Here is a 25,021-nt window from a genome sequence, read left to right on the forward strand (position 1 = left end):
TGTCTAAATGAAACCATGTGTTTTTTAAAACAATATTGAAACTTACCTTTCAGAATCCATGATAGTATGCAACCTGTGGGCTATAGTTAATACTGTGCAGTTGTGAAACTCCCTCCGGATGGTGGACTGCACTAGGTTATCGGTTTCCATGTCAACAGAGGCTGTTGCCTCATCTAAGATCAGAATTTTTGTCTTCCGTAGCAAAGCCCGGGCAAGACACACAAGCTGCCTCTGCCCAACACTGTTAAACACATTTGAAAACAGTGTCATTTCAATAACTTTGCAAAAGCATTGCTATATTTCCACCCACAATAAATGCTAAATAATTCCTTGATCGGATTATTTTGTAGAGAGAAAGCAATGAGTAGGATAATTTGTTTAAATAGTTAGCAAAACCACATGCTTACAATCTATTTTAGAGGCACATCCCTGGTTCCATTTTCCAGAGTTTCCACGTTAACTTAATACCCACTATTATATTCACGTCCTAGTTTGGACATGGGATACGTTTGAAAGAGACTGATACACAGCAGATGATTATTAAATTATGTATTTTACAGTGGTGGGAGTTGGTTCAGGATGAGAGTTTTAAGGACTCTCTTATGCTATCTTTGGAAATGGCATGTCCCTTTTTGAAATTCCATTTTTTTCAGATGCATTGGATGCAGATGCATTCCAATTTATTAACTACCTTTCCATTTCTGCTCTGCTTTTTTAAATTCTGGATTGCCACTCTGCTGCTAAAAGCTTATCAAGCATTTATATAAATTTCTCAGATTTTAGCAGACTGCAATGGCCTGACTCTTACACTCAGAAATTTTCTATCCCATAAAGTGTCACCGTCCCTGGCATATCTTTGAAATAACAATGCACTGTAAAGAGAAACTGAACAGCTACTCCACTACACTGAACAAATAATAGAAGATATAATATAGCGCATACGATGGTGTTCTCTTGGTTATATTTTGTTCCCTTTCTTTTTCTTCTTACTTTATATATTGTTACTTTTTTCTCTGATATCAGTTATTCTGTCTGTGGCGGTCGATCCCCTGCCTTGGACTATTTGCTCATTTCTCAAACACCTATAATAGATTTTAAGGCCAGAAGAGACCATTAGATCATCTGGTCTGACCTCCTGTGTAACATGGCCATAAAATTTCACCCAGTTACTATTTAGCTAGGTGACCACAAATTGCTTTACAAGAGTCATTCTATTTAGAATGATGGAGACACTTTTGTGACATGGAAAAACATTAGAATACTGTCATGTAGAATGTGTTGAAGGAAAATCAAGTTAGCACACCAGAAGAGCTCCCTTGCCAGGAGATACTAAAAATTTTATACCTGAGGTTTTCACCACCTTCTGAAATCTCATGAAGGAGTTTCTTTGGGAGTGACTGGACAAAATTCTTTAAGTCACACAACTCCACTGCCTCCCACAGCTCATGATCAGAATATTTTCCAAAGGGATCCAAGTTAGATTGGAGGGTCCCAGAGAACAAGACAGGGTCCTAAGAAATAATATAAAATGCCTAAGCAGTAGCATCACAAAGCTTAAAAAACAAAACAATGTTTTTCAACAAACTCACAGGAATGTTAAGATTTTAATTAAGGTATTCTAGAAATAATGCATTTTAAAGGCAAACTGTAATATCTGAAATCTGAGTGAAAAGGCAAAACTAGCTATGCTCAAATTATTAACACCACAAAGCCTAAAGGGGGGGGGGGGGGGAGAGAGAGAGAGAGGTCTATCCAATGTCTTTGGTAAATGAAAATATATATTCAAATATATGTATTAAAAAAGAAGAATGTGTACAGTTAGCAAAGAACATTGTTTGTTTAAAAAAAATCCACTAGCTTTCTATAAATGTATCCGTGGGCCAGTGTTTTTAAAGGTATTTAGGCACCTAAAGAGGCAGATAGGCAAAAGCAGGTAAGTGCTATTGAAAATCCCAGAAGGTGTCTATCTGCCTCTTTAGGCACTTAAACCTTTTAAGAATCTGGTTTTGTGTTTTTAGATGACAGGGATTTAATATTAAATTGAAATCACCTACTATAGGGCTACTTTTAATTTTGCAATATGACCAAGGATTATTTGATTACATCCAAAGCTCTCTTTTCTTGGGGCATACCCGTTAATGAGTAACTTTGGAGTTTTCAATATTAGCCATAATTCCAGTAATAATATTCTGATTTATCTTTCCTCTGGTGAATTGGTACAAAATGGAGCCTTTCTTATAGTTACAGCTTCAGCATTTGGGGTTTAGAATTTCTTCATAGATATGCAATAACTAATGTTTGAATGAAACAGAAGTGTCTATACTGAAACAGATTTTACCTGTGGAATAATGTTAAGATTGCCACGTAGATCATGTAGTCCAATAGTTGATATATCAATTCCATCTATAATTATTTTGCCTCCGGCTCTCTCTATAATTCTAAACAAGCAATTCGTGAGTGTTGATTTACCAGCTCCTGTTCTTCCTACAATTCCAACCTGGAACAAGAGATTAAATTTAAAAGAAAAACTAATTTAATAATGGAGAGTTTAGTAAACTAACACTTCCATTTCTTTTTAGTGACTTTAAACACTGTAGATAGATATGAGTTAGAAAAGAACACTGCCCCTTTGTCCATAGCCCAGTGGTTTAGGCCCCACCTCTGATCTTCCTTAACTCTCTCATACTTTGGTTGGGAATCATCATCAGGATCCTGACTGTCCAGTTTTCTGTGGGGGTAGGAGGGAATTCCCAAAGAAGTGTTTTGTGGTATCCACTCAAAAGCTAACATTCCCATCTGCTGGCACTGCAGCAGCACAGAAATCTAGGGCCAGATTGTGATCCCCTTGCTCACACTAGTGAGCTCACACGAGTAGTTCCTTTGGCTCATGACTTTGTTCATACTGTTTCTGGAGATAAACTAACCTAACTATGGTTGGTGCCCAAACAAGAAATAAAAGGATCTGTGTTAATGCTGCCCTCATTAGAAACATACTCATTTACCATACGTAAAAGACAAAAAAGAAAAATAAATGTCTGGGAACTGGAGAGCAAAAGTTTATTAAAAGTCATTTTACAAAAAAATTGGTTGCATAAGTTTACTATGAGGCACTCAACACTTGACAGGATTGGTTTCTAATTGGCATTACTAATCAAGCTATAGTATAACTTGAAACTAAAGTCTGTCATTTAAAAATCTTGGTCCAGATCTTCAGCTTCTGTAAATCAGTGGAGTCCCATTCAAGTCAGTTGAGCTACATCAATTTACACCATATGAGCATCTGTCCCCTTGTATCTAATGTTGCCATTAATAAAACTTAGATTAAAATATACTTTTTCCTTTGGCTATGCAACCATTTAGAAAATAGTTTCATGAATTCTAATAGCTTATTATTTACATACCCAATAAGAATTATCCTAATTTGGACTCCTTCAGTTATGCTTTCATACATGAAATCTATTGACTGTAGAAAATTAAGGGGCCAATTAAACTATTTTTGATTATTTCGTATTATGTACAATACCTTCTCTTTACTGTGTGTTTGGAAGGAGACATCCTGTAGGGCCAAACCAAGATCTGTTCTATACCGAGCTTGGTAATTAATGAACTCTATTATCCCTTTATTGGGCCATCCCATCGGGGGCCTTTTAGACATTATCCAGGGGGCCTGGAATTAAATTAACATTGTTTTAGTGCACTGCTTTACATTTTTACAAGCCACTTGGAATACTTGATGCAAGCCATTTATAGTTTTAAAAATACAAGTAAACACATGATGATGACTCACACTCCATCCAATGCACTGAGAAGTCAGACAGCTTCTTGGACATCAGGATTTTTAATTAAAAAATACTTCACCACATGCAGAGGCATCACATAATCCTTCTCAGTAACCAGACTCAGATAAAGATTGCACATATTCATTTAGAGAGCTACCTTAGGTACCTTGATTATTTTACCAACTCACAGACCTGAGTTTTGAAAGAGACTCAGGCTTCCAAGGCCCTGGCTGTTAATAGTTTGTAATACATTCACTATTCTCAGCAAAGTACAGCCTGCACCTTTCTAACAACTTTATTCATGTCTGCAATGCCACTTACTTTGAAAAAGATGCCTAGGACACACTGTTTGGACTATATCAGGAGCGAACCCATGCTAGTTAAGGTCAGGAATCACTTTGGCTTATTTGGCCCACTATGGGAAGTAGCAGTATTTGAGAATGGCAGCCCTGGCTCTTGGAGTCTGGAGCCCAAACCAGTGAAGCCACCATAGAGGAGCTTCGACAGCAGAGAGGAGAGGGACATTCTGTGAAGCCAGCTCTTCTTATACCTCAGCAGGTTTGTTCTCCTCTCATGGAAGCAGAGCGGAACACTCCAACCTAGAGTTGTGATGGGCAACTGTTATTCTAGTTACAGTAATTCATAGAATATCCACTCCTACCTTGCAACTTTTGTATCAGCCTAGTAGCAAAGGTTTTGATGATGGCAAATATCTCAAGCTCTGTAGTGAATGGAACATCCAGGGCCGGCTCTAGGTTTTTTGCCGCCCCAGCCCTGGGCTCTCCCTTCCTCCCCACCCGCACCCCCTGCCGCCCCAGCCCTGGGCTCCCCCCCCGAAACGTGACCTCCTCATTCACCACAGCAATCCCCGTTTACACTTGCAGTGGGGATCAAACCGTTTCTCCTATTTTTATTTCACTTGAGTATAAATCTTGCCCCCCCCATCCTCCGCAACCCCATCTTTAGTGCTCCAAATGCACATGGAAGGCATAGGGACTAACCCTCAAACCTTGTACCCGGAAAGGGATGGGGATCTAGTAAAGAGGGTTCAGGCAGAGGAACGGGTGTGGGGGTGCTTGGGGGCTCTACACTGGCAGAGAAGCGGGGTATGATGTACTCACAGAGGAGGGTGGAGGAGGAGAGGGGGTATCAGGAGGGTTGCAGGAGAAGAGGTGCAGGGGAAGGGGGAGGTGTGGGAGGAGAGGGCTGGGGGAGGGCACAAGGGGAGAGGTGCGGGTGAAGGGAGAGTACAAGGGGAAGGAGTGCGGTGAAGGAGCGATGGGGGGAGGTACAAGTAAAGAGGCTGCGCGCGGGATGGGGGATGCAAGGGCTGAGAGGGACAGGTGCTGACAGCTGCTTCCTCAGCCCCGTGCAGGCAGAGCCAAGAGGACGGACACTGACCCCCAGGTGCCTGAGCCGTGGGGGTCCCCCGGCGGGGCAGTATCCCCCACTGCCCCGCTCAGAGCCGGGCTCTGCCTCTCCCCGCCCCTGGCGCTGTGGGGGTCTGGGGCAAGCAGCGCGGGGCTGAGGCGGGGGAGATGCGCGGTGGGCTGGGTCCGGGGGCAGGAGAGGGCAGCTCCCTGGCAGCTCAGGCTGCCCAGCCACTTGCCCTGTCAGTGCGCGAGCCGGGATCCGCGCCCCCTGCCCAGCCCGGCGGCGCCCTGCACAGCCCACTCGGGCGGGGAAACGCCGCGCCACCCTGGGGAGACTCAAAGCAGCAGCAGTGGTGGCAGCAGGACCCCTCCTCCCTCCCTGCATCCCGGGGTCCGCTTCTCTCCCTCCCCGGCTCCTCACACAGACCGGGAGTCCCTCTCGCCGCCGCAGCCCGGGCTCGGCTCCAGGGGACGATGCTCTGGCTCTCCAGCGGCAGGGCTCTGGTCAGGGCAGGCTCCCGGCTTTTTGCTGCCCCAAGCAAAAAAAAAAGGGGGGGGAGGGCGGAGTGTCGCCCCTTGGAAAGTGCCACCACAAGCACATGCTTGGAGCGCTGGTGCCTAGAGCCGGCCCTGCCTGTATCGTTGCACCACTGTATATTTCTGAATTGCAATCAAGGGGTGTGATTGCAACTCATGTAGACATACTCAACAAGCTGGATTAGCAGTGAAGCAGTGACAGCATGGCTTCTTCATGGGCTGTACATACCCTCCTGGGTAATTACTCTGGCAGCTAGCCTGCACTGAAGTCCATGCTGCTGTGACTTCACTGCTCCAGTAGCCAAGCTAGCTAGCTAAACTGTCTCAGGTTCATCTACATGAGCTGTCATCACACTCCGTGATTGTAGTATAGATATACCCACAGACAAATTCAGATAGTAGTTCATGATGAGACTTAGAGATTTAAGATTTATTTTATGTATTTGTTTGTTTCTAACTACCATAGCTACCACAAACTCTGATGTCAAGAAACTTACTGGTCAACATTAAAAATACAAAACTGTTCTGACCATTAGTGTAAAGAGAAAGTCAAATACATTAGTTCGTGAATGCATCACACTTTGAGAATGTATGTATATTATTAATTATAAGATGCCATTTGTATTAGTCATTCAATTTCTTTTCTTTTTATCAGTTAGTCACTAGCTTATACACATATATGAAATAGTATCCAAATAGTTTATATTTAGTCTTCTAAAATGCTCACCTCTTTGTCCATTTTTTCATATTCACAAACTCTTTCAATGGAAACTCCATTAGTTTCAATTTCACATGCTTTACGCACCCAAAAATTCAAAGTTTGAGTTATCTGAAAAAAAAAAAGATATATTCATGAGATGGTCTAGGTCAGGGGTCCCCAACACGGTGCCCGCGGGCACCATGGCGCCCGCTGGAGCGTCTAAGTGCGCCCGCGTACTGGCCGGCGGACGAGCATCCGCCGAAATGCCGCCGAGAAGCAGCGTCATCCAGAAGCGTCGCCGCCGAAATGCCGCCAATTTTCGGTGGCATTTCGGCGGCGATGCCTCTGGATGACACTGCTTCTCTGAGGCATTTTGGCGGTGACGCCTATTGACATTGCCGCTTGTCGGTGGCATTTCAGCGGATGCTCGTCCGCCGCCACGGTCCTCCGTGGCTTGTCGTCTGGTGCCTGCCAGACTAAAAAGGTTGGGGACCACTGGTCTAGGTTTATCTGGTCCTGCCACAGCATAGTGGGCTGGACTTAATGACTTCTTGAGGCCCCCTTAGCCCTACATTTCTATTATTCACTCCACAGAATGTGTTAAAATTGCTTGGCCTTCGTAAACAGCATAATATATTTCAGATATGTATTATGGATAGCAAGAAATAGCATCAAAACACAATGTCAGCTGCTTAGATAGTTCCAGAAGATGCAGAGCACAAGTCAGGAGTTGGTATGCAAAGCTGGCTTTAAGCTTCCACTTTCACTGCATTGATCCCAGCGCTACTCTGAGCGCTTCTTCCACCATTTGCTGTGTTAGAAAAACTAGCTCAGGATCAGTGTAGGGTACAGGGCACCCTGGCTATCACCTTTTCCCCAGTAACCAAGCTCCCCTTCTGCGTTACACTGGCAGAAAGAGGAAGTGTAGGTTTATGAGCCTGTGTTGTATGTGTACTGTTGCAGTATTCCCTTTACACTGGGACAATCCTCCCTGAGCCATTTACACAAGTATCTTAGCAGCGTGGCAAAGGCAGCTGCAGTGCACCTGGGGATCAGGTCCATAGCGTCTGCCAAATCATTTCTATCCTCAAGCACTGAGAAGCTATTTTTGCAAGTACTAGTGCTACCTAGACCAATATCTGCAAGTTAATGCAGTGGACACTAATTTTATATGTGAATTCTTACAGTTGCCATGTGATGGCTGTGAAATGACATGCTCAGGTACAGCAGTACAAAATTGGTCTATTTTAAACTGTTCTAAGACATTGTACATTATATATCAGAACTAAAAATTAAACTTTAACAAAACTGGTCGGTGACGAAATGGGTTAATAAACTAGCCATCCGAGGTTAAAATTTTGTCCTGAGGTAGGAATATTTAAAAATGAACCTAAAGGCTTCTGAACAAAAAATAATCAGTTGTACTGAGATCCCATATTTAACCAAACGTGTATAAGATTAAAAGGCAAATAAAACAGCCAGTTTGTAATATACCTATCTGAAAAGACCAGAGCTGTGATCCTCCAATTAAGATGCCTGTGTTTCGGTGTTAAGGCATACAGGAAATGAAATACCCTTTTTTGTGTTGATGCAATCTGTTGCAGGGAAATCACAGAACACTGAATTCAGGTCTTAGCAGGTATAAAGTCTTGCAGTAGCCAGTATCATCTTCATGGGTATAGTAATATAGATGTCCATGTCACTTTACCCCAAAGAGCATACATTCTAATTTTAGATAACAGGATGAGTGAGAGAGAGAGAGAGAGAGAGAGAGAGAGAAAGTACTCAGGGGATAGGACCAATCTATCAAGATATTGTGGATGCGTGGGTTTTTAAAACTCTTTAAATCATTAGGTTTTATTGTCTTTCTAGCCACTAATCAACACAGTTCTAGCCCTCCTTATTACAAGGGACATGCTTGCCAAATGTGGTCCCACCTATGCTTTTTTTTTTTTTTTAATAACATAAGGCCATTGGAAATGTTTCCATTAAATACTTCAATACCAATACAAAACTCATTTTTAAACGAACCTCCTCCTTGCAATGATGGCAACCTAAATATTGCAGCTAGTGCACCAGAACTAGAAAGGACGCATCTGAAAACATGACTGCAATTGACTAGACTACCTCCCTTCTCCAAGCTAGCAAAATACCAAAAGTAAGCTACCCAGTGTAGTAAGTTTGATATTTAAAATTCTGTTTCAATATTCCAATATTTTGTTGTTGCATTTAAACCTATCAATATATGAATTGTTAATAATACATAAACTTTCATAATTAGTGTAAATTCAAAGAAAAACACATAGTAATGAGAGTACATTCTGCTCAGTTACATCCATGAGATTAAAAGTTGCACAGATGTAACTGTGCAGAATTTGGCCTACTAAATTTTACCCCAGTCATTCTTGCCTTCCATATGAAATATTGTAGAAGCATCAAAACTATACCATCACTTACATTCAGTGCATATGATATGGATAAACCCACGGTAGAGGAATTCACTGTATTTCCAGCCAGCACTGCAAACAAGGCAGCAAAGAAAACCATCAGGTTTCCTAGAAATTCAAGCCTGACAGCCAACCACCTGTAGTCAACATAGCCAGAAAAAAAAATTGACTTACCTACAGAATTTTTATTATGGAACATTGATAATATAGTAAAAATTCAACAATTAGTTCTTATAGCACTTTTCATCAATGTACTTTACAAAGAAGGTAAGTATCATTATCTCCATTTTGCAGAAGGGGAAACTGAGGCTCAGAGAGGATAAGTGACTTGCCCAAGATTACCCAACAGGCCAGTGGCAGAGCTGGAACAGTACAGTGCTCTGTCAGCTAGGCCAGACTTCTCCCCAATCCATATATATAGACACCAACTCCACAAATAAGACTGAATCTAGCTTTGAGTTCTATAAGACTTATTTATCTCCTAATCCCCCCAGAATAAATATTTCCCTCCTGCAATTGCACAACAAATTTTATGTTGGGGCAGAATAAAATTCTAGCCCCCCTGAAGTGAAAACTCCCATTGACTTCAATGGGACCAGGATTTTATTCTTATTGTTTCAATGATGATATGCGAAAAACTATGACACTTTCTTTACTAAAATTCTACACCTTAAAAAACACACCCCACGTTAACATCTGGAAATGAACAGATGGAGGATCTAACCCCATTTCCCTGCTAAAGTATAAACCCTCATCACTTCATCAACCCATCTGACTTACACTTTCAACATTCTGAAGAACATATTATCATTCTAACAAATACAGCAGATATACTTGAAGCAACAAGAGATTCTTTTTTCTAAAAATTCAGCTTTTAACAAATTATCTTTTTAAAGTGAGAAACACTGAAGTGCTCACGAAATATGCACTTTCCAATTGTATCTCTTTATAAAATCATGTAGGGAAAAATTAGTCAGTTTATAATTCTCCCCTTCCAGCAGCTGTTAGTAGACTTCATTGTTGTAGAATATTCTCATCGCAGAGCAAGCATATCTATCTCCTATAAATTAATTGGATTCCTGCACACAGAGGACGACATACCCCATTGCCTAGATACAAACCACAAAGCCAGTACTAAGAGTGCTGAACAAGTTACAGTACACACACACATTTTAGGATTATTTTAATCTCTTAAGGAGCCTGCTCCCATCAAAGCTTATTATTTTAGCCACTGATTTCAACAGGAGCAGGATTTGACCCACTCTGCATAACTTCTGTAAATTCTAGATTGTTAATACAGTACCTGTTTGAGATAACATTGTTGTAGAAGCAAACCAAGTTCTCATTCACCACATCTTTGTTTTGTCTAATGAATCTTTCTTGGTGTCCAAATGCTCGGATTGTAGACAGTCCTAAGAGAGTTTCACTGAAGTGGGAGATCACAGGAGAGTGTGATGCTCCAGCTAATCGTCGGATTTGTCGTGAACTAGCTATGTAGTATCGCTAAGGAAACAACAGATACAAAAGAGGCAGATTCTAAGTTACTATAAAGGCTGGAAAAAGATTAGAAAACAAGTTTCACACAGCTTTGAAACTTCAAGTACAACTTGTGGCTTATTTGCATATCATAATCAAAAAAGGCCAAACAATTTTAGCAGAGAACTTTTCAAAAATTTCTCTTAATTCAGGGGGGTGGATAATGTCTGTGTCTTAATGTAATAACCAGGCATGTAAACTACTAGGAGGGCTAGCAGTAAGAGGAGTGTCACTTCCAAAATTGCCATCACTCCTGTTGTAACATACACCCACCTAGGAGATGAACTAAACTTTATATTGGAATTTCCTGACTTATGTTCAAATGAGGATCCACCTTAATTTTCATCAGTATAATTATGTATATTCTCAAATCTTGATCAAAGGTTGATAGCCTCTCTGCTCCCTCATTTATATCTATTAGCACAGCCTACATTATGAACATGTCTGACATCAACAGAGCCTGGAGCGGAGCTAGGGAAGCCGATGTTTCAAAGGACAGTTTTTCTGACACATTAAAATGACAGTTGAAATTTAGTTAAGGGATTTCTCTAAGTTCCTGTTCCTCAATGCTATAAGTCATATCTGTGCTATATATTATCTTGAAGCAAGCTAGGCCCTACAAATATCTGCATGTGTTGTTCCAGGGTAGCACACACCCTACTTCAGTTTTTGCTTTGACTCTGTTTTCCCATATCACATGCCCATTTTTTTGTCATACAATTTTATTGGTTTTCTTAGAGGGACTACAATATAATATCTTGTAAGAGAAAAAAAGATGAGCAGGAAAGAATGGAAGTCACTGACAAAGACAGGCATTACTGTAGGAAACATTCAAAATGTATTTTACTACTCTGGATACTTGTGAGAAGCCTGAGGAGTCAGCTTTAGGAGTCAGCTTTAAAAAGTGTGTGTGTGGGCTGGGGGGCGGAGAGTTGGTGTGGCAGAATACTAAAATATAAGTTTCTTCGGTTTCTACTTTGGCTTTTCAGGCAAGATTTACAATTTACACCCAATTGTTTTAGACAATGCTTAATAATGATTTTGTTTCAGTCTCTTTCTCTCACACACACATGGAAAATACATATCTCTTGTTGTAAAAGTTTAAGAAACTTACTTGGATAATAAAATACAGGTATCCAAGGGGAATAACTACCAGTATGAAGAGAGGTGAAGCAGACATGATTACTAGAATGGTTCCAATAACATCTAGTGTACAGTTTAACCAGGTCCGTAAGTAGTAATGGAAGCGTAGATCAATGATAAACATGTCCTGTGATATTACACACAAAAATTAGTTTTAATGTCTCCTTACTAAAACTGTAGACATTTCTCAAGAAACTGTCCTTAGACTCTGAACTCAAACAACCAAAATCCTTTTACTGCAGCAAAAATTGTTGGGGGAAAAGTGTTGGTGACATACTGATATACAACGGATTAATTTAACATATTGTAGTCTGTCGAATACTACAAATATATATAATTACTCACATTTCCCATCTGAACTTTGCTCAGTAGACGTTGTTAGAGGCTTGTTGCTAAAATATCAGACTGTTCCATAGTTGGTGAGTATGCTCTGTAGCTTAATGTGCCAAACTGAACTGCCACAGGCAAATTCATAGTGGCAGCTAAATACTCCCCTCTCAAAATACTATTAGGCAAGAGAAGGCATATGAGACTGGGAACCAGAGACCATGAATTCAACTCTCAACTTTTCTACTCACTCCTGTTATTTCTGTTCCTTTTACAATCTGTATTATTAATCAAGGCCTCATAACCCACTGAGAGGTTATAAAAGCTGGGAACAAAAGCCCTGATTCTCATCAGGCAGATCCAAGTCTCATTTACTTAGCCACACTGCCTCTCAGAAAGAAGCTACCAAATCTAAGTATGTGGTTATGATCTCTGTTTCAGTGCAATATGCATCCTCCACATATATGCATCCTCCAGTCCACAGAAGATAGCAGCCTACCAGCAATTGCACATCATCCTTTAGCTCAAGTAGCAGACGTCTATGGGCAGTGCTGAAGCTTGTGGGTTCAAACTGTGCTTATGAGAGGAACAGGGAGCATTACAGTTATATGAAATAGAATTCTTTTCTTTTTCAAAAAAATGTAAGATGTTATATACAAAAAATAAAAATTACAAATGTTAAGGTTGCAAAGTCATGCACTCAAAAGTTAGGAAAGGTCATTCCCTGAGCACTGTCCATTCTGTGCATTGAAAGAAGTATTGGGCCGGGGGTGAAGGGGATCCTAACTTTGAGAGCTTGAATTTCGCACCTTAGTTTGTCTGTAACCTTTTATATCAAGTAGCAATGCATTAGCAAGATATAAAAATTATAAACTTTTAAAATCAGTGGGACATTTCACTCCGTATTCTTTATGAAAATATGCGTATGATATGAATATGACATAACTGAGAAATACTTTATGCAAGATGGCACATGTAAGATATCATTGGAAAGGTTATGATTCACTGAATGTGATTAACTAATTTGTATGCTTGTATCATTTCTGTATCTGAAGTTAGGAATATTAACTATGTATCTGTATTTCAAATGTGTTACTTTGGGTGTCACCCCCAACCAGCCCTTCAGGTTCAACAATGGAAAAGCCAGACAGGGCTAATGGGCCATTAGCAGAGACAATGGACTGTGAATGAGCTTAGTCTTCCTGTTGATGCTCCAGACAGCCTAGAAGTAATGGCTGCCACAGCCCTGTAGAGACATGGGTCTGAGTCACCTGGTACTGGACCCACTCCTTGTAATGCCAGTGTTCTTCCACTGGGAGACAAAGGGTTCCCGCCATACACAAGACTACAAGAGCTATATTAGGCAGGGGAGTGACATCATCGTGTTTTTCCTCTGCCTCCCCACCCAAAGAGACACTGAAAAACTCCTGGAAGCAAGAACTGAACTCGGGAGAGAAGGGTTGAGCCCAAGCTGGAAGGGCGTCTAGCCTGTGAGTAATAATACCTGAGGTCTCAAGCTGCAGACCAGTGTAGCTGCCTTTCAAGACTCTCTCTAATCTTCCTGCAACAATATCTAGGGTGTGAAATTACTATTTGTAAGCAATTTTGTTAGTGAAACAAGCTTAGCTTGCGTGTTTTGCTTTATTTGCTTAGGAATCTGCTTTGTTCTGTCTGTTATCTCTTATATTCACTTAAAATCCACCTTCTGTAGTTAATAAACTTATTTCTCGTTTATAATATAACCCAGTTTATGCAATTTATAATGGGGGGGGAGGGGGGATAAGAGGCCGTGCATACCTTTTTCCACATTGAGGGAGGTGGCAGATTTCAAAAGATACCTTTGGGTCTGTACTCCAAGGGAGGTGGACATCTGAGTGTTGGGGCAAGTCCCTTAAGCTGAGCCTTCCCAGAACTGATCTCAGTGTCTGTTTCATTCTGCAGTTGGGTGTGGCCCTGCCAGTGTGTGCGCTGGAGGAGACTTAATAGCCTGGCTCAGCAAGACACGTAAAAGGGGTGCCCAAGCTGGCATAACAGGCGGGCTTAGTAGTATCTTAGCACACCAAATGTCATCCTAATGGGGGCAACCTGTCACAACCAGACTGAGCTCAACTCAGCTTAACACCTCTAGGTTGCAGGACTGTGCTCTGAGGAAAGCACGCCCAGTGACCATGGACAAGAACAATATTAAAAGGCCTTCAGTTGATAAAAGGTACTGATGACTTTTGCAGGAAAGTATTCTGTGGCATTTGCGTAGGCTTCTTTTTATATTGAAACGGATGTCTATTATCTGGTATTACTCTTTGATTTTTAGAAGCATTACATGGCATTAAAGTTGTAGTTCTTTACTGGACATTTTCTAAAAAATGTGGACACGTTTTTCCTTTACCTTTGTGAATCTATTGATGATCTGACCTACTGGATTAGTTTCAAAGTACTGGAGGGGAAGGTGCAGCACGTTGGCTAACATGTGATTATGCAATGTCCGAGAAGCACAGAGGGATCCCCGAGTAAGCACATATGCACCATAGCAGACCAGAAGACCTTAAGAATGAATGAATACATAAATAAATAAAACAATATAAGGTGGGGTTTTTTTGTCCAAAGACATCACACTTCAGCCTGGTAGGCCCACTATAAAGATTTGTTTTACATACGCATCTGTTCACATCTTACCCCTTCATAAGGAAGTCTATTCTACCTTTAGCAGGTGCATGTGATTCCTGTTAACACTAGCCATGACATGGACACTGACATCTAACCCCACAAAAATAGTAACACCTCATTAGCTAAAACGTGCACTTGTTCATACAACAACATTGACTTGGTTCCAAGGACAGCCATATTACAAATTAGTCTAATCTGCCTTTTCAATCATTCCTTCACTTTACAGCTCCCTAGCTTGATCCTTTCTCCCTACCACTCCCCCACACCAAATGTGAAGTGATTCTAGTTTGCTACTATACACACATCTGATCAGGGCCAGCTCCAGCATTCTGCCGCCCCAAGCAAAAAAAAAAAAAAAAAGCCGAAATCGGCGGTGGCAGTTCGGCGGCAGGTCCTTCGCTCCTAGAGGGAGTGAGGGACCTGTCCTCCCCGAATTGCCACACATGCCGCCCCTCTCCCTTGGCCGCCCCAAGCACCTGCTTGTTAAGCTGGTGCCTGGAGCCGGCCCTGCATCTGATTACAGAATGACCAATATAGTTTGTCTTTGTATTACACATCTGCAGTCTCCATTACAGATTTAACAGGATGTAAAAGAACCCCAGGCAACTAAGCTTTGCAAATACAGAGAAAATAAAGTCTTGTATGCTTAACCTTACCTTGTATGAATCCCAAAAGCCCATAGACACCAAGTTTATTGTTTCTTAAGTGTTTCCACTCTGTGTAATCCTTATTTTTTTCTTCTTCTGCTGACCAGGTGCTAAGCCACAGATTTTGTCCTATAGCTACTGCATTTTGTCCTAAATAAGCTGCTAGGGTTAGCCATACCCATAGCCAGCCAAATGCTTGCAGGTATTTCAAAATAACTGACATTGTCATCTAAATACAAGAAAAGCACAGGAGTTACTAAAAAATGTCACTGTGAAAGGCAAATTACAGTAAATGAACTGAATATACTAATTTCTTCAGACATTCACATAAATATGAAATCCAATAATTTAATCACATGCAGTCATATTTTGGGTCTTCAAAAAATCTATTTCCCCCAGAAATAATTTTCCCCTTATAATAAAATTTGTCAGCTGTACAGGGAGGGATACCTTTAATATATGCTACACAGAACATTAAAAACAACATTAAGGTTGCAAAATCAAGCCTAAAAATGTTAGGCAACCTTAATTCTGGCATTTCCTAAGTACCCACAACTTGCCCCCTTTCTGCAAATGCATTATAGTACTATAATTAATTACATGATCATATACTACTCTTTTCAATAGGACCCCAGTCATTTAGGTGCACAGGATCAATGGTGCTCACTTAATAAGCAATTATTCATTTGTTTTTGCCTCACTAAATAATGCGTGCTGTTGACCTTATTTACTTCATGCTATTCAAACCCTACTTTGAATACAGAATTATGAATTTTTCTCATGGTCTTTCCTATGATGCTCATCACTACACAAATATTTATTGATTAATTTTGATGACACCGAGGACATCACCCACATTTTACAGATTGAAAGCTGAGGCACAGTAAGATTCAGCTCAAAAGTATCCAATAATTTTCTGTGCCCAATTTGAGACATCTCAGACCTGATTTTCCAGACTACTTAACAAGATTTTCAGAGGCTTATAACTTGACCAAATATGGGCAGATTTTCACAGTGATCGCAAAAAGCAAATCCCTGACACAAAGGCCACCCTCTTGCCAAATTTCAAGCTTCTGCTACAAAACATGGAGGCATTAGAACTTTTCAAAGAAGGGGTCACCAGAATTATTTTTAACATGGGCAAAACATGCTTTTCTCTAGCCCTGATCTCAGAAACAGCTGAACTATTTGGCTGATTTTTTCCCAAAACATTCACCTTGAGGCAGATGCCTAGTATGGAAAATTTCAGCCCAACTGGTTAACGTTTGGCACAGCTACCAAGAACTGAAAACTGGGTCTTATAATGGGCAATGTCAGGAAATCTTAATAGGTGGTGCTACCAGCCCTGCCTATAATTACTTTAACAGATTACATGTATATAGAAAACTACAAAGGTAATTTATCCAATGCTTACACTGCCAGTAGCAACATTTTCTTTCTTCATTGAGAATGCTTTGGTTTGTTCAAAGGAAGAACTGCAAATAACAATGTTAAATGTAATTTAATCATAAACATGAAGTGAAACATCAAGAAAAACACATACACCGAATCAATCTTGAACAAAAACAGTGAACTTAAAGGTCTGTGAATTCCTCTTCCTTGAAAATGCCACAGTGTATTTCCAAGCCCTTCCTTTTTATCATTAAAATGTTAGCGCAGCCAGACACAATAACCATGATTGATGCAGTGTCCTAAGTGCACACAGCACTTTACAAACTTGCAAATAGATGTCCGCCCCTAGGAATTTACTCAACTATCGAACAGAACATAGAAGCAGTCTGATGTACACAAAAAAGCAAACCAAACCAATGCTAGGGAGCAGCATGAGTGCAAAGGACATTAGAACAAACAAAGCCATATTCTTATGTTGCTTATGAACAGATGGAGTGGAGATGATGCAAACAGCCCCTCCCCTAGCCCAGATTTGCACCCAAATCTTGCACTGTGCACTCCCTAAGTGCAGGAGGCTGGAGTAGTTCTAGTATCACTTCAATTACCCTCCCCAAATCAGAGCGTGGCCGTGTACTGCTTACTTTCAGTACTTACCTGTCTTTATGCCCCAGGAGCTCTTTTTGAAGCAGAGTATTGCCTTTTTGACTCTCTCTCTTTAAAGAAGCCACTAGAGTGAAAAAATGGAAAATACTTTTTTCGAGTCTTTATAGTTTGTTCAGACAGCTACAATAATTAAGAAGTGAGAAATAAAAAAGGAGAGAATGCAGGTGAGGTGGAAGTGGGGCTGCTCTATAACTATATATGAATACTGTATATTGACCTGGTTATTGGGATGTTTACTGTATGAATATGTTGGTTTAGATCAGGGGTCGGCAACGTTCGGCACGCGGCTCACCAGGGTAAGTACCCTGGCGGGCCGGGCCAGTTTATTTACCTGCTGACGCGGCAGGTTCGGCCGATCGCAGCCCCCACTGGCCGCGGTTCGCCGTCCCGGGCCAATGAGGGTGGCGAGAAGCCGCGGCCAGCACATCGCTCGCCCGCGCTGCTTCTCGCTGCCCCCATTGGCCGGGACGGCGAACCGCGGCCAGTGGGGGCCGCGATCGGCCGAACCTGCCGCGTCAGCAGGTAAATAAAACTGGCCCGGCCCGCCAGGGTGCTTACCCTGGCGAGCCGCGTGCCAAACGTTGCCGACCCCTGGTTTAGATTAATAGCAGAGTCACAGGTCAGGGCCAGCTGCACCTTTGACCCCCTCTTTAGCCTGAGTGAGCCTTTTCAGGTGACAGGCCCATACCTTCACATCTCCCAGAGTGCAATCCTGCAATTCTTCCACTTTCAGAATAGGTTCCCAGGGTGCAACACCCCTGTGTACTAACCCTAGTTACTCAGCAGACACAGCTGTGTTCAGCTAGCTACAAGCCTTGTCCACTGCAGGATTGTCCCTGTGACGAGTAGGTGAATACAGTGACTCCGAATAGCCTTTTCAAAACAGAAATATTGTTTAATCCCAATAGTAGGAACAAAGCATAAACAGAGAAATGGGGTTTTAACACAACAGATGGTCTACACATATATCTATCTTACCTAAAGGCATACGTATGACTATCTTAACCCAGACACCATAACCTCTGAGGACTGGGGTTCAGTCTGGTCCCCAGCAATCTGCCTCTCCCCTCAGTTCTTCAGGGACTGTCCTTTTATCCACCCCAAAGTTGGGTGGATTCCCTGTCCTGTAGCTGCTAGTCAGACTGTTCAGCTCAGCATGGTCAGAGGTAAAAGTTGAAAGCAAATAACACTTGCATTGTCCTTTAAGTACCACTGTATGAAGCTATTTTCCATTTCCCTGCATATGTTATGCTAATATCAAGAAAAAGCGTAAAAAAAATTGCAGTGATAATATGAAATTGTTTCTTTTTGGTCTTGCTGTCATTTAAGTCAATAAGCCTGTTAAAATAAAACTGTTTTCTGCATACATCTGTTGTGCTGAATTCACCTATAAATTTTGTCCATTTACCCTTTATATCCATTCACAGCCATGCTTCTACTGCATGCTACAAATGAACATTAAGAAAGGTATTTGCCTATTCTAGGATATTTGTATATCTGTAATATATAGCAGCTGCTTTTTAAAGTTTATGTGTTAATTATCTTTACTTACAGTTGTCAGGAGTGTCCCCTTAGAAGTCTGACAATAATTTCTCTGTTGAACCTGGCCTATTTCATTATGCAAAAACTGATTTGCGTCCATCCCACTATTTTTCATAAATATATCATTACCACAGAAGTCTTGCTAACCAAAAAAATATCAATTTACACAGTAGCAGCATCTTTTGCAATCTGAGAATACAATTATTGTTTAACTACTATACAGAAATAGGAGATACAAAACAAGGAATTGTTTGTTTCTCAGCACTAGAGCAATGTTAGAAACTTTCCATGTAAAGTGTTTCCCAACAATATTGTAAGAGCTGTCAGCTAGGTAAAATGTTAAGCCTAAACATCCCTCTGAAAAGTGCAGAACACTTTCTTTGTATATGTGCAAGAGGAAAAGAAATGCTCTCAGGTTGACAATTCCTATGCCATACTTCTCCATAACATGTTCCATAAACTTATGGAAATGGAGGGGGGTTTCTAATGTAACACCATGTAGATTAGTACTAACAGGTATTACTGTAAAAACTAAAAATGGCTATAAAAGTCAGAATTATTGAAGTGTCAGATACATCAAAATGAATCTTTGACTAAAGTCAATTAGGAGTTGACAGGACAAAAAAGCATAAGCAGAAAAAACATGGAACTATGTGGCAGTTTCCTGTTCCAAGAATTACTTATATTCAGATAGACCCTGGTCACATGAGGGCCTTTAGGTGCCTGAAGTCAATGATTTACTATTCCAATAGTGCCTGAATTTTATTCCAGTTTATAACTTGGAAACTCAGCATCTAGACCTGGCTGAATTCAAACAAGTGATAGTAGGGGGAAAAGCTTTGTATCCCTTTACCAAATCCTTGTGCTATTCAATCCCCTAAAGGGGGAAAAAAAAATGTCTTAGCAACTGATGTAGAAAGGTAAAATTAGGTTTTAGGAAAACATGGTATATTCAAAAATATTATATGTGCTCACTTTTCATTTGAGGTGTCTCTTCACTTTTATTTTCTGCACTGAAGACTTGAAGGAGTTCAGCAAAGTTAGCTCTTTCTGAGAGCAGCTCTTGGTAGGTCCCCATATGCGTTATCCTGCCATTTTCCATTACAATTATAACATCTGTCCGAGGCAGGAATGTCAGGTTATGGGTCACTAAAATACGAGTCTGAAAAACACAAAACATTTTCTTTTTTACCATATGAAAATGAAGTGTGTACTATCAGTACAGGGTTTTTTGTTTTTTTTTTAAAAGGAGAGTTGCATATGGAATTGTCTTAGGAATTTATCTAGCTACCTCTTTAAAGCAACCAACTAGATTTGAAGAAATTGTTACCATTGTTACATACTACAATACACTAATTATCAAATTACACATTATTATGCTGCTGTTAAACATGTGGTTCTTAAGGCATGTTGTGTTAGCCTTACAAATAAAAATACTTCAGAATTAGGGAAGTGCTCATTCTTAAAGATAACAGAAGATCATGAAAGCTCGAGTTTCTTAGTAAGAGTCTCTCTAAATACAACCTAGTACCATATCTATGTTGATAGCAGCCCTGTTCATCCTGTTTAGGCATCTGTCACTACTAGTGTTTTCAGTACTGGAACCTCCTTTTTCAGGTGTTTATTACCAATAAAGCAGGTGAAGAAGAGGAGGGTAAGAGGGAAGTAAAAAGAGAAACATCTCCACTTCCACCAATCCATGAATTCCATAGGTACCAGCTAGCAATAAATAATCTGCATAAATCAGTAATATTGTGGAAATTTACTTTTCACCAAGATATTTGAATCTTTAACAAATTTTAAATGAGAAAACTCTGTCACCTGTCCACTCTTCCTCAGGGATTCCTTTGGTCACCAGAAAACCTTTTTGCCACTCACAGTGGATGCAATTTCCTATCAAGTAAATTTGGAAGTTGAATCTAGACAAATTCAAACTAGAAATAAGGTGCAAGTTTTTAACGGGGGCATGTGGGGGTGTAACTAACCATTGGAACAACTTTCCAAGGGTTGTGGTGGATTCTCCATCACAAGCAGTTTTTTTAAAAGATATGCTGTAATTCAAAGAGGAATTATTTGGGGAAGTTCTATGGCCTGTGTGTGATGCAGGACAACTCGATGATCGCAGTGGCTCCTTCTGGTCTCACAATCTGTGAACCTTAGGTCCTCCTTTCAGCCAGGTGAAGGATCAATAGTGACCACAAGGCCCTTCCTCCCTCCTCACAGATAGAACCCACAGCACTCCTAAAAGCTTGGCCAGCTAACGAGCAAGAGCCAAGCTGGAAGCCCAAATATTATATGACTCTCTGTGACTGTATGGGTACATCTGTACTGCAATAAAAGACCCTCATTGGCCAGTCAGCTGACTCGGCTCGTGGGGCTAAAAACTGAAGTGAAGACATTCGGGCTCAGGCTGGAGGCCAGGCCCCGAAACCCCACAAGGAAGATGGGTCTCAGAGCCTGGGCTCCAGCCCAAGCGCAAACATCTACACTGTGCTTTTTAGCCCTGAGGCCCGCGAGCCTGAGTCAGTTGCCCCGGACACTGAAACTCGGTGCCACAGGTTTTTTATTGCAGTGTAGTTGTACCCTTTGAGACTTCCAGATCAGCCCAGGTTAAGTGTTGACTGTGTCTGTGTTCATAAGACTGCTTGATATGATTCAAATAGCACAATCAGCAGGCCTTCTTATTTAACAAGGTGCTCCCTCTCTTTACCATATATAACAAGCCCACTCAGACACGACTGAAGATTTTCAATTGGCCTGTTGTACTATGTGAAGACTGATTTCTTTACCTTGTTTTTTAAGAGCCCTGAGGGCCCAATCAGCTTCTCGAAAAGATGCTTTCCAACATGTACATCTACAGCAGACAAGGGGTCATCCAGAAGATAAAGGTCAGCATTGCTGTAAACAGCTCTAGCCAGATTCACCCTCTGCTTCTGCCCCACACTTATATTCACTCCCTAGGAAAAGAAAAGCAGTCAAAAGAGAGACACGTGATTTACTGTCATTCTGAACCAGCATGTCTAGCTCCTATCAGTTACACTATACCATTAAGTGAAAATAGACTGTGTAAATCACTTCAAGAGGAGATACCACATATGCAACATATTTATGGTAGTTTTAATATATGTATATAATTTATTTTCCATTCTTCTTCAAGGTTATAGGGTTAAAAGTAATTGTTTACAGCTTAAAACTGCTGTTGTAAGTCAACCGTAGAGCATGAAAGTACGGACACAGCTTTACTTCAAAAGAGGAACTTTTTAGAAGTGGCTATAAATCCCCTTACAGTTTTACAAATGTCCACTTAGCTTTATTTGAAAGAGTTTACATTTACGCTTTTCCATTCTGGTTCCTTCGCTAACTTCCATACAGGAGCTCTAGCAAACTCCCAAGCTTAGAACTAGAAAAGGATATGGATGTATTTTATACAGTACATCTCCTTTGTGACAAACATATGTAACCTTTGAAAAAACAAGAGTGATCTGTGATAGGTGAAGTATCCGCATATTTGTGCACAATTTGGGAAAACGGGTAGAGAGAGGAAAGCAACATTATGGATAAGGGAAACTCTCTCCAGCTTGATACTAGTCCTGTAATAGCTTCATGTATTTTACCTAGAAAAAAAATAAGAGGTCCTGGACTAGGTGTACTTCCCAACCCTGTAGTTCTAACTAATGGGAAAACATTCTACTACCATATGTTACAGGCAAAATACTGTAATTATTGTACTGCTTCTATGAAGACTGTGTTTATCTAATACACTAAGATGGCACCTTTATGATAATTTCTTCCTTCTCTATCTTCCAAAAGATCAAAAACATTTTTGTAAAAATAGTCAGGATTGAGATAAATACAGGAGAAATAGAAATAGTTTCATAAGTGGGTGCAGTAACGTATTAACATGCCTCAGTTTCGACCACTAAGCCTTAAAGGAAACCTGCAGATATAAAATGCATACACTTAAACAGTTTTTGTTTAACATGCTAAATGTCCCAGTTAACCAGATTAAGGTGGCTGACATTAGAAACAAACTTTATCCCTGATAAGCTTCTGGCTCCTGCTCTCTGATCTCCCAGCATTTTCTATGCAAGTTATATTACAACCCAGAGCTCCGAAAGAGGACGGAGCTGACATACAAAGGGGGATCAGCTCAGTGATTTTTTTTTTAATAATTACCTAATTGTACAAAGTTTTTTACAGAAATATTTGTATCCTTTATAAGAGGGAATCACTGGAAATAATTAGCAGCGTAACAATGACAATAACAATAATTACTCTATCATTTTTTAAAGTCAGTGTCAAAGTTTGTTTGGAGTTTTTTGTTTTACTTTTTTTAGGGTGCTAAAACAATTAAAATTAAAAGATTAAGTGGTATCTGACAATTTTTCCAGCAACATATCCAGGCAAACAAGGTAGATCATGGAATGAATACTAAAATCCAAAACAAAATAGAGATGGAGAAGGGGGGTTTTCAGAAGCAACCAGCATTGACCTAAGTCTGTTCCCACTGATTTCATTTGGGGCAGAGTTAGGCCTTTCCAGTAGTTTTCATGTTTGATGTCAATTAAGCTGCATCTACACTAGAGAAGTTACAGGGGCGCAGCTGTAAGATCTCTCATGTAGCCGCTCTATGTTGATGGGAGAGAGCTCTCCCGTCAACATAATTAATCCACCCCCAACGTGTGGCGTAGCTATGTTGGCAGAAGAAGCTCTCCTGCCAACGTAGTGCTGTGCACACTAGTGCTTATGCTGGCGTAATTTATGTCACTCGGGGGGGTGGAATATTCACACCACTAAGCGACATAAGTTTTGCGGACGTAAAAGTAGTGTAGACATAGCCTTAGCAAACTAAATGCATTTGGAAGATATTGTGAACTAGAACTCAGCTGAGTGACTGCATGTGATGTTTCAAGTTCTCACCCTTTCTCCAATCTCTGTTTGATCCCCATTTGGTAACTGCTCCAAATCTGGTAGTAGAGCGCAGGCTTCCAAAACTCTCTCATAATATGGCCTGTTCAGACCTGAGCCAAAAAGAATATTTTCTTGCAAAATGGAATTCTGAATCCAGGCCTGCTGGGAAACGTAAGCCACTGAACCCTAAATAAAGAGAAAAGGCAAAATACTCTCATTTGGACAGTTCTACATGTGGTAGGATAGCATCTGCTGTTCAAATTATATTTCAAAGTAAAGTAATTGGTTATTACTTCTAAATATTAGCATAGTCAAACTGTTAGAATTCTAAAAAGTCAAATGTTCCAGACCAAGCTGTTGAAGATACTGGCTGAAATACTGTGCATGTTATGAAGGCATGTGCACACTATACTGTCACCCTGACACGCATTGAGTAAAATCTTACTCATTGAGTAGCCTCACTGAGAGCCATTGGACTTCTTGCATACTAAGGTATTACTCAGTGCACATAAAGGTAGCAAAACTGGACCTGTACTTAGAATGTGGCAAATACAGGAAGATTATGTTTTGGTTTAATTTGCACTTTTTAAGTAAACCCAGTTTTGAAGCATTGCTCAATTGGAATAACAAGGTGAAGTACTGCTTAATTGTGGACACTCCTGTGGTTAGTTACACAGTGTCTTTATGTATCACTGATGACCCAGCTGGATAAAAATGTCAACCACTAGAAACTAACATGGTTTTATGGGACAGGAGTGATGATTTTAAGAGCTCCTGACTATATGATCATAGTGGATCCTTCTGACTTAAATGCATACATCTATGAAAATCTATTAATTTTATTAAGAAATATGATGAGATTCATTGACATCATCCTCCACCCAATGAATCCATACTAACTCTTCAGTAGCATACTCTCTATAGTTCCTTGTCCCAAAGAAGGCGCCCGTCCCCCCTTTTTTTTGTTTTTTTTATTTCCACTAAAATGTACTAAATTTATTTGCTTACTGTAAATTAGCAAGAGACTTCAGACCCCTCTTGTTTAAACATTAGTGAAAGGCAATATGGTCTAGCGGATTTACATAGGAATGGAAGAAAAGGACTACCAAATTCTAATCTTACTCCAAAGTGTCTCAAACTCAAGAGTTACTTGACAACTCTGCATTTATCAGTATTATGGTGATTGGTTAATCTATTTACAGTGTTTGGAATGATAAGTATTATTATTAGTGTGGGTTATATTGAGAGGTTATCTTTCTGCATAGATATTTTAGCCTAATATAAGCCTCTTTAAATTCTATTTTATTGTGATGGGCACTTGGACACTTCCCTCACTCTGTTCAACCACAGAAAAAGTTTA

At 40.5% G+C, this 25,021-nt stretch overlaps 1 protein-coding gene across 2 annotated transcripts in view; it reads right to left on the minus strand.

The window, feature by feature from the left end:
• Positions 1–25,021, minus strand: part of LOC112118789 (multidrug resistance-associated protein 1-like) — a 53,919-nt gene that overhangs the window by 1,147 nt on the left and 27,751 nt on the right. Inside the window, exons 13-27 of one of the 2 annotated variants that reach the window (XM_026652566.1) lie at positions 23,671–23,847; positions 21,540–21,707; positions 19,726–19,912; positions 17,200–17,272; positions 16,568–16,628; positions 15,163–15,382; positions 14,229–14,383; positions 11,487–11,642; positions 10,140–10,339; positions 8,847–8,973; positions 6,417–6,518; positions 3,524–3,667; positions 2,339–2,497; positions 1,345–1,511; positions 47–241 (exon numbers count right to left, since the gene is read on the minus strand). In XM_026652566.1, coding sequence (XP_026508351.1) covers positions 47–241; positions 1,345–1,511; positions 2,339–2,497; positions 3,524–3,667; positions 6,417–6,518; positions 8,847–8,973; positions 10,140–10,339; positions 11,487–11,642; positions 14,229–14,383; positions 15,163–15,382; positions 16,568–16,628; positions 17,200–17,272; positions 19,726–19,912; positions 21,540–21,707; positions 23,671–23,847 — 2,291 coding nt within the window. The remainder of the gene's footprint in view (positions 1–46; positions 242–1,344; positions 1,512–2,338; positions 2,498–3,523; positions 3,668–6,416; positions 6,519–8,846; positions 8,974–10,139; positions 10,340–11,486; positions 11,643–14,228; positions 14,384–15,162; positions 15,383–16,567; positions 16,629–17,199; positions 17,273–19,725; positions 19,913–21,539; positions 21,708–23,670; positions 23,848–25,021) is intronic. The other variant, XM_026652561.1, reaches the window with a different exon arrangement.

The sequence above is a fragment of the Terrapene carolina genome, unplaced genomic scaffold (genome assembly GCF_002925995.2).
Source record: "Terrapene carolina triunguis isolate 2854851 unplaced genomic scaffold, T_m_triunguis-2.0 Scaffold38, whole genome shotgun sequence".
In the NCBI taxonomy this organism is placed as follows: domain Eukaryota; kingdom Metazoa; phylum Chordata; order Testudines; family Emydidae; genus Terrapene; species Terrapene triunguis.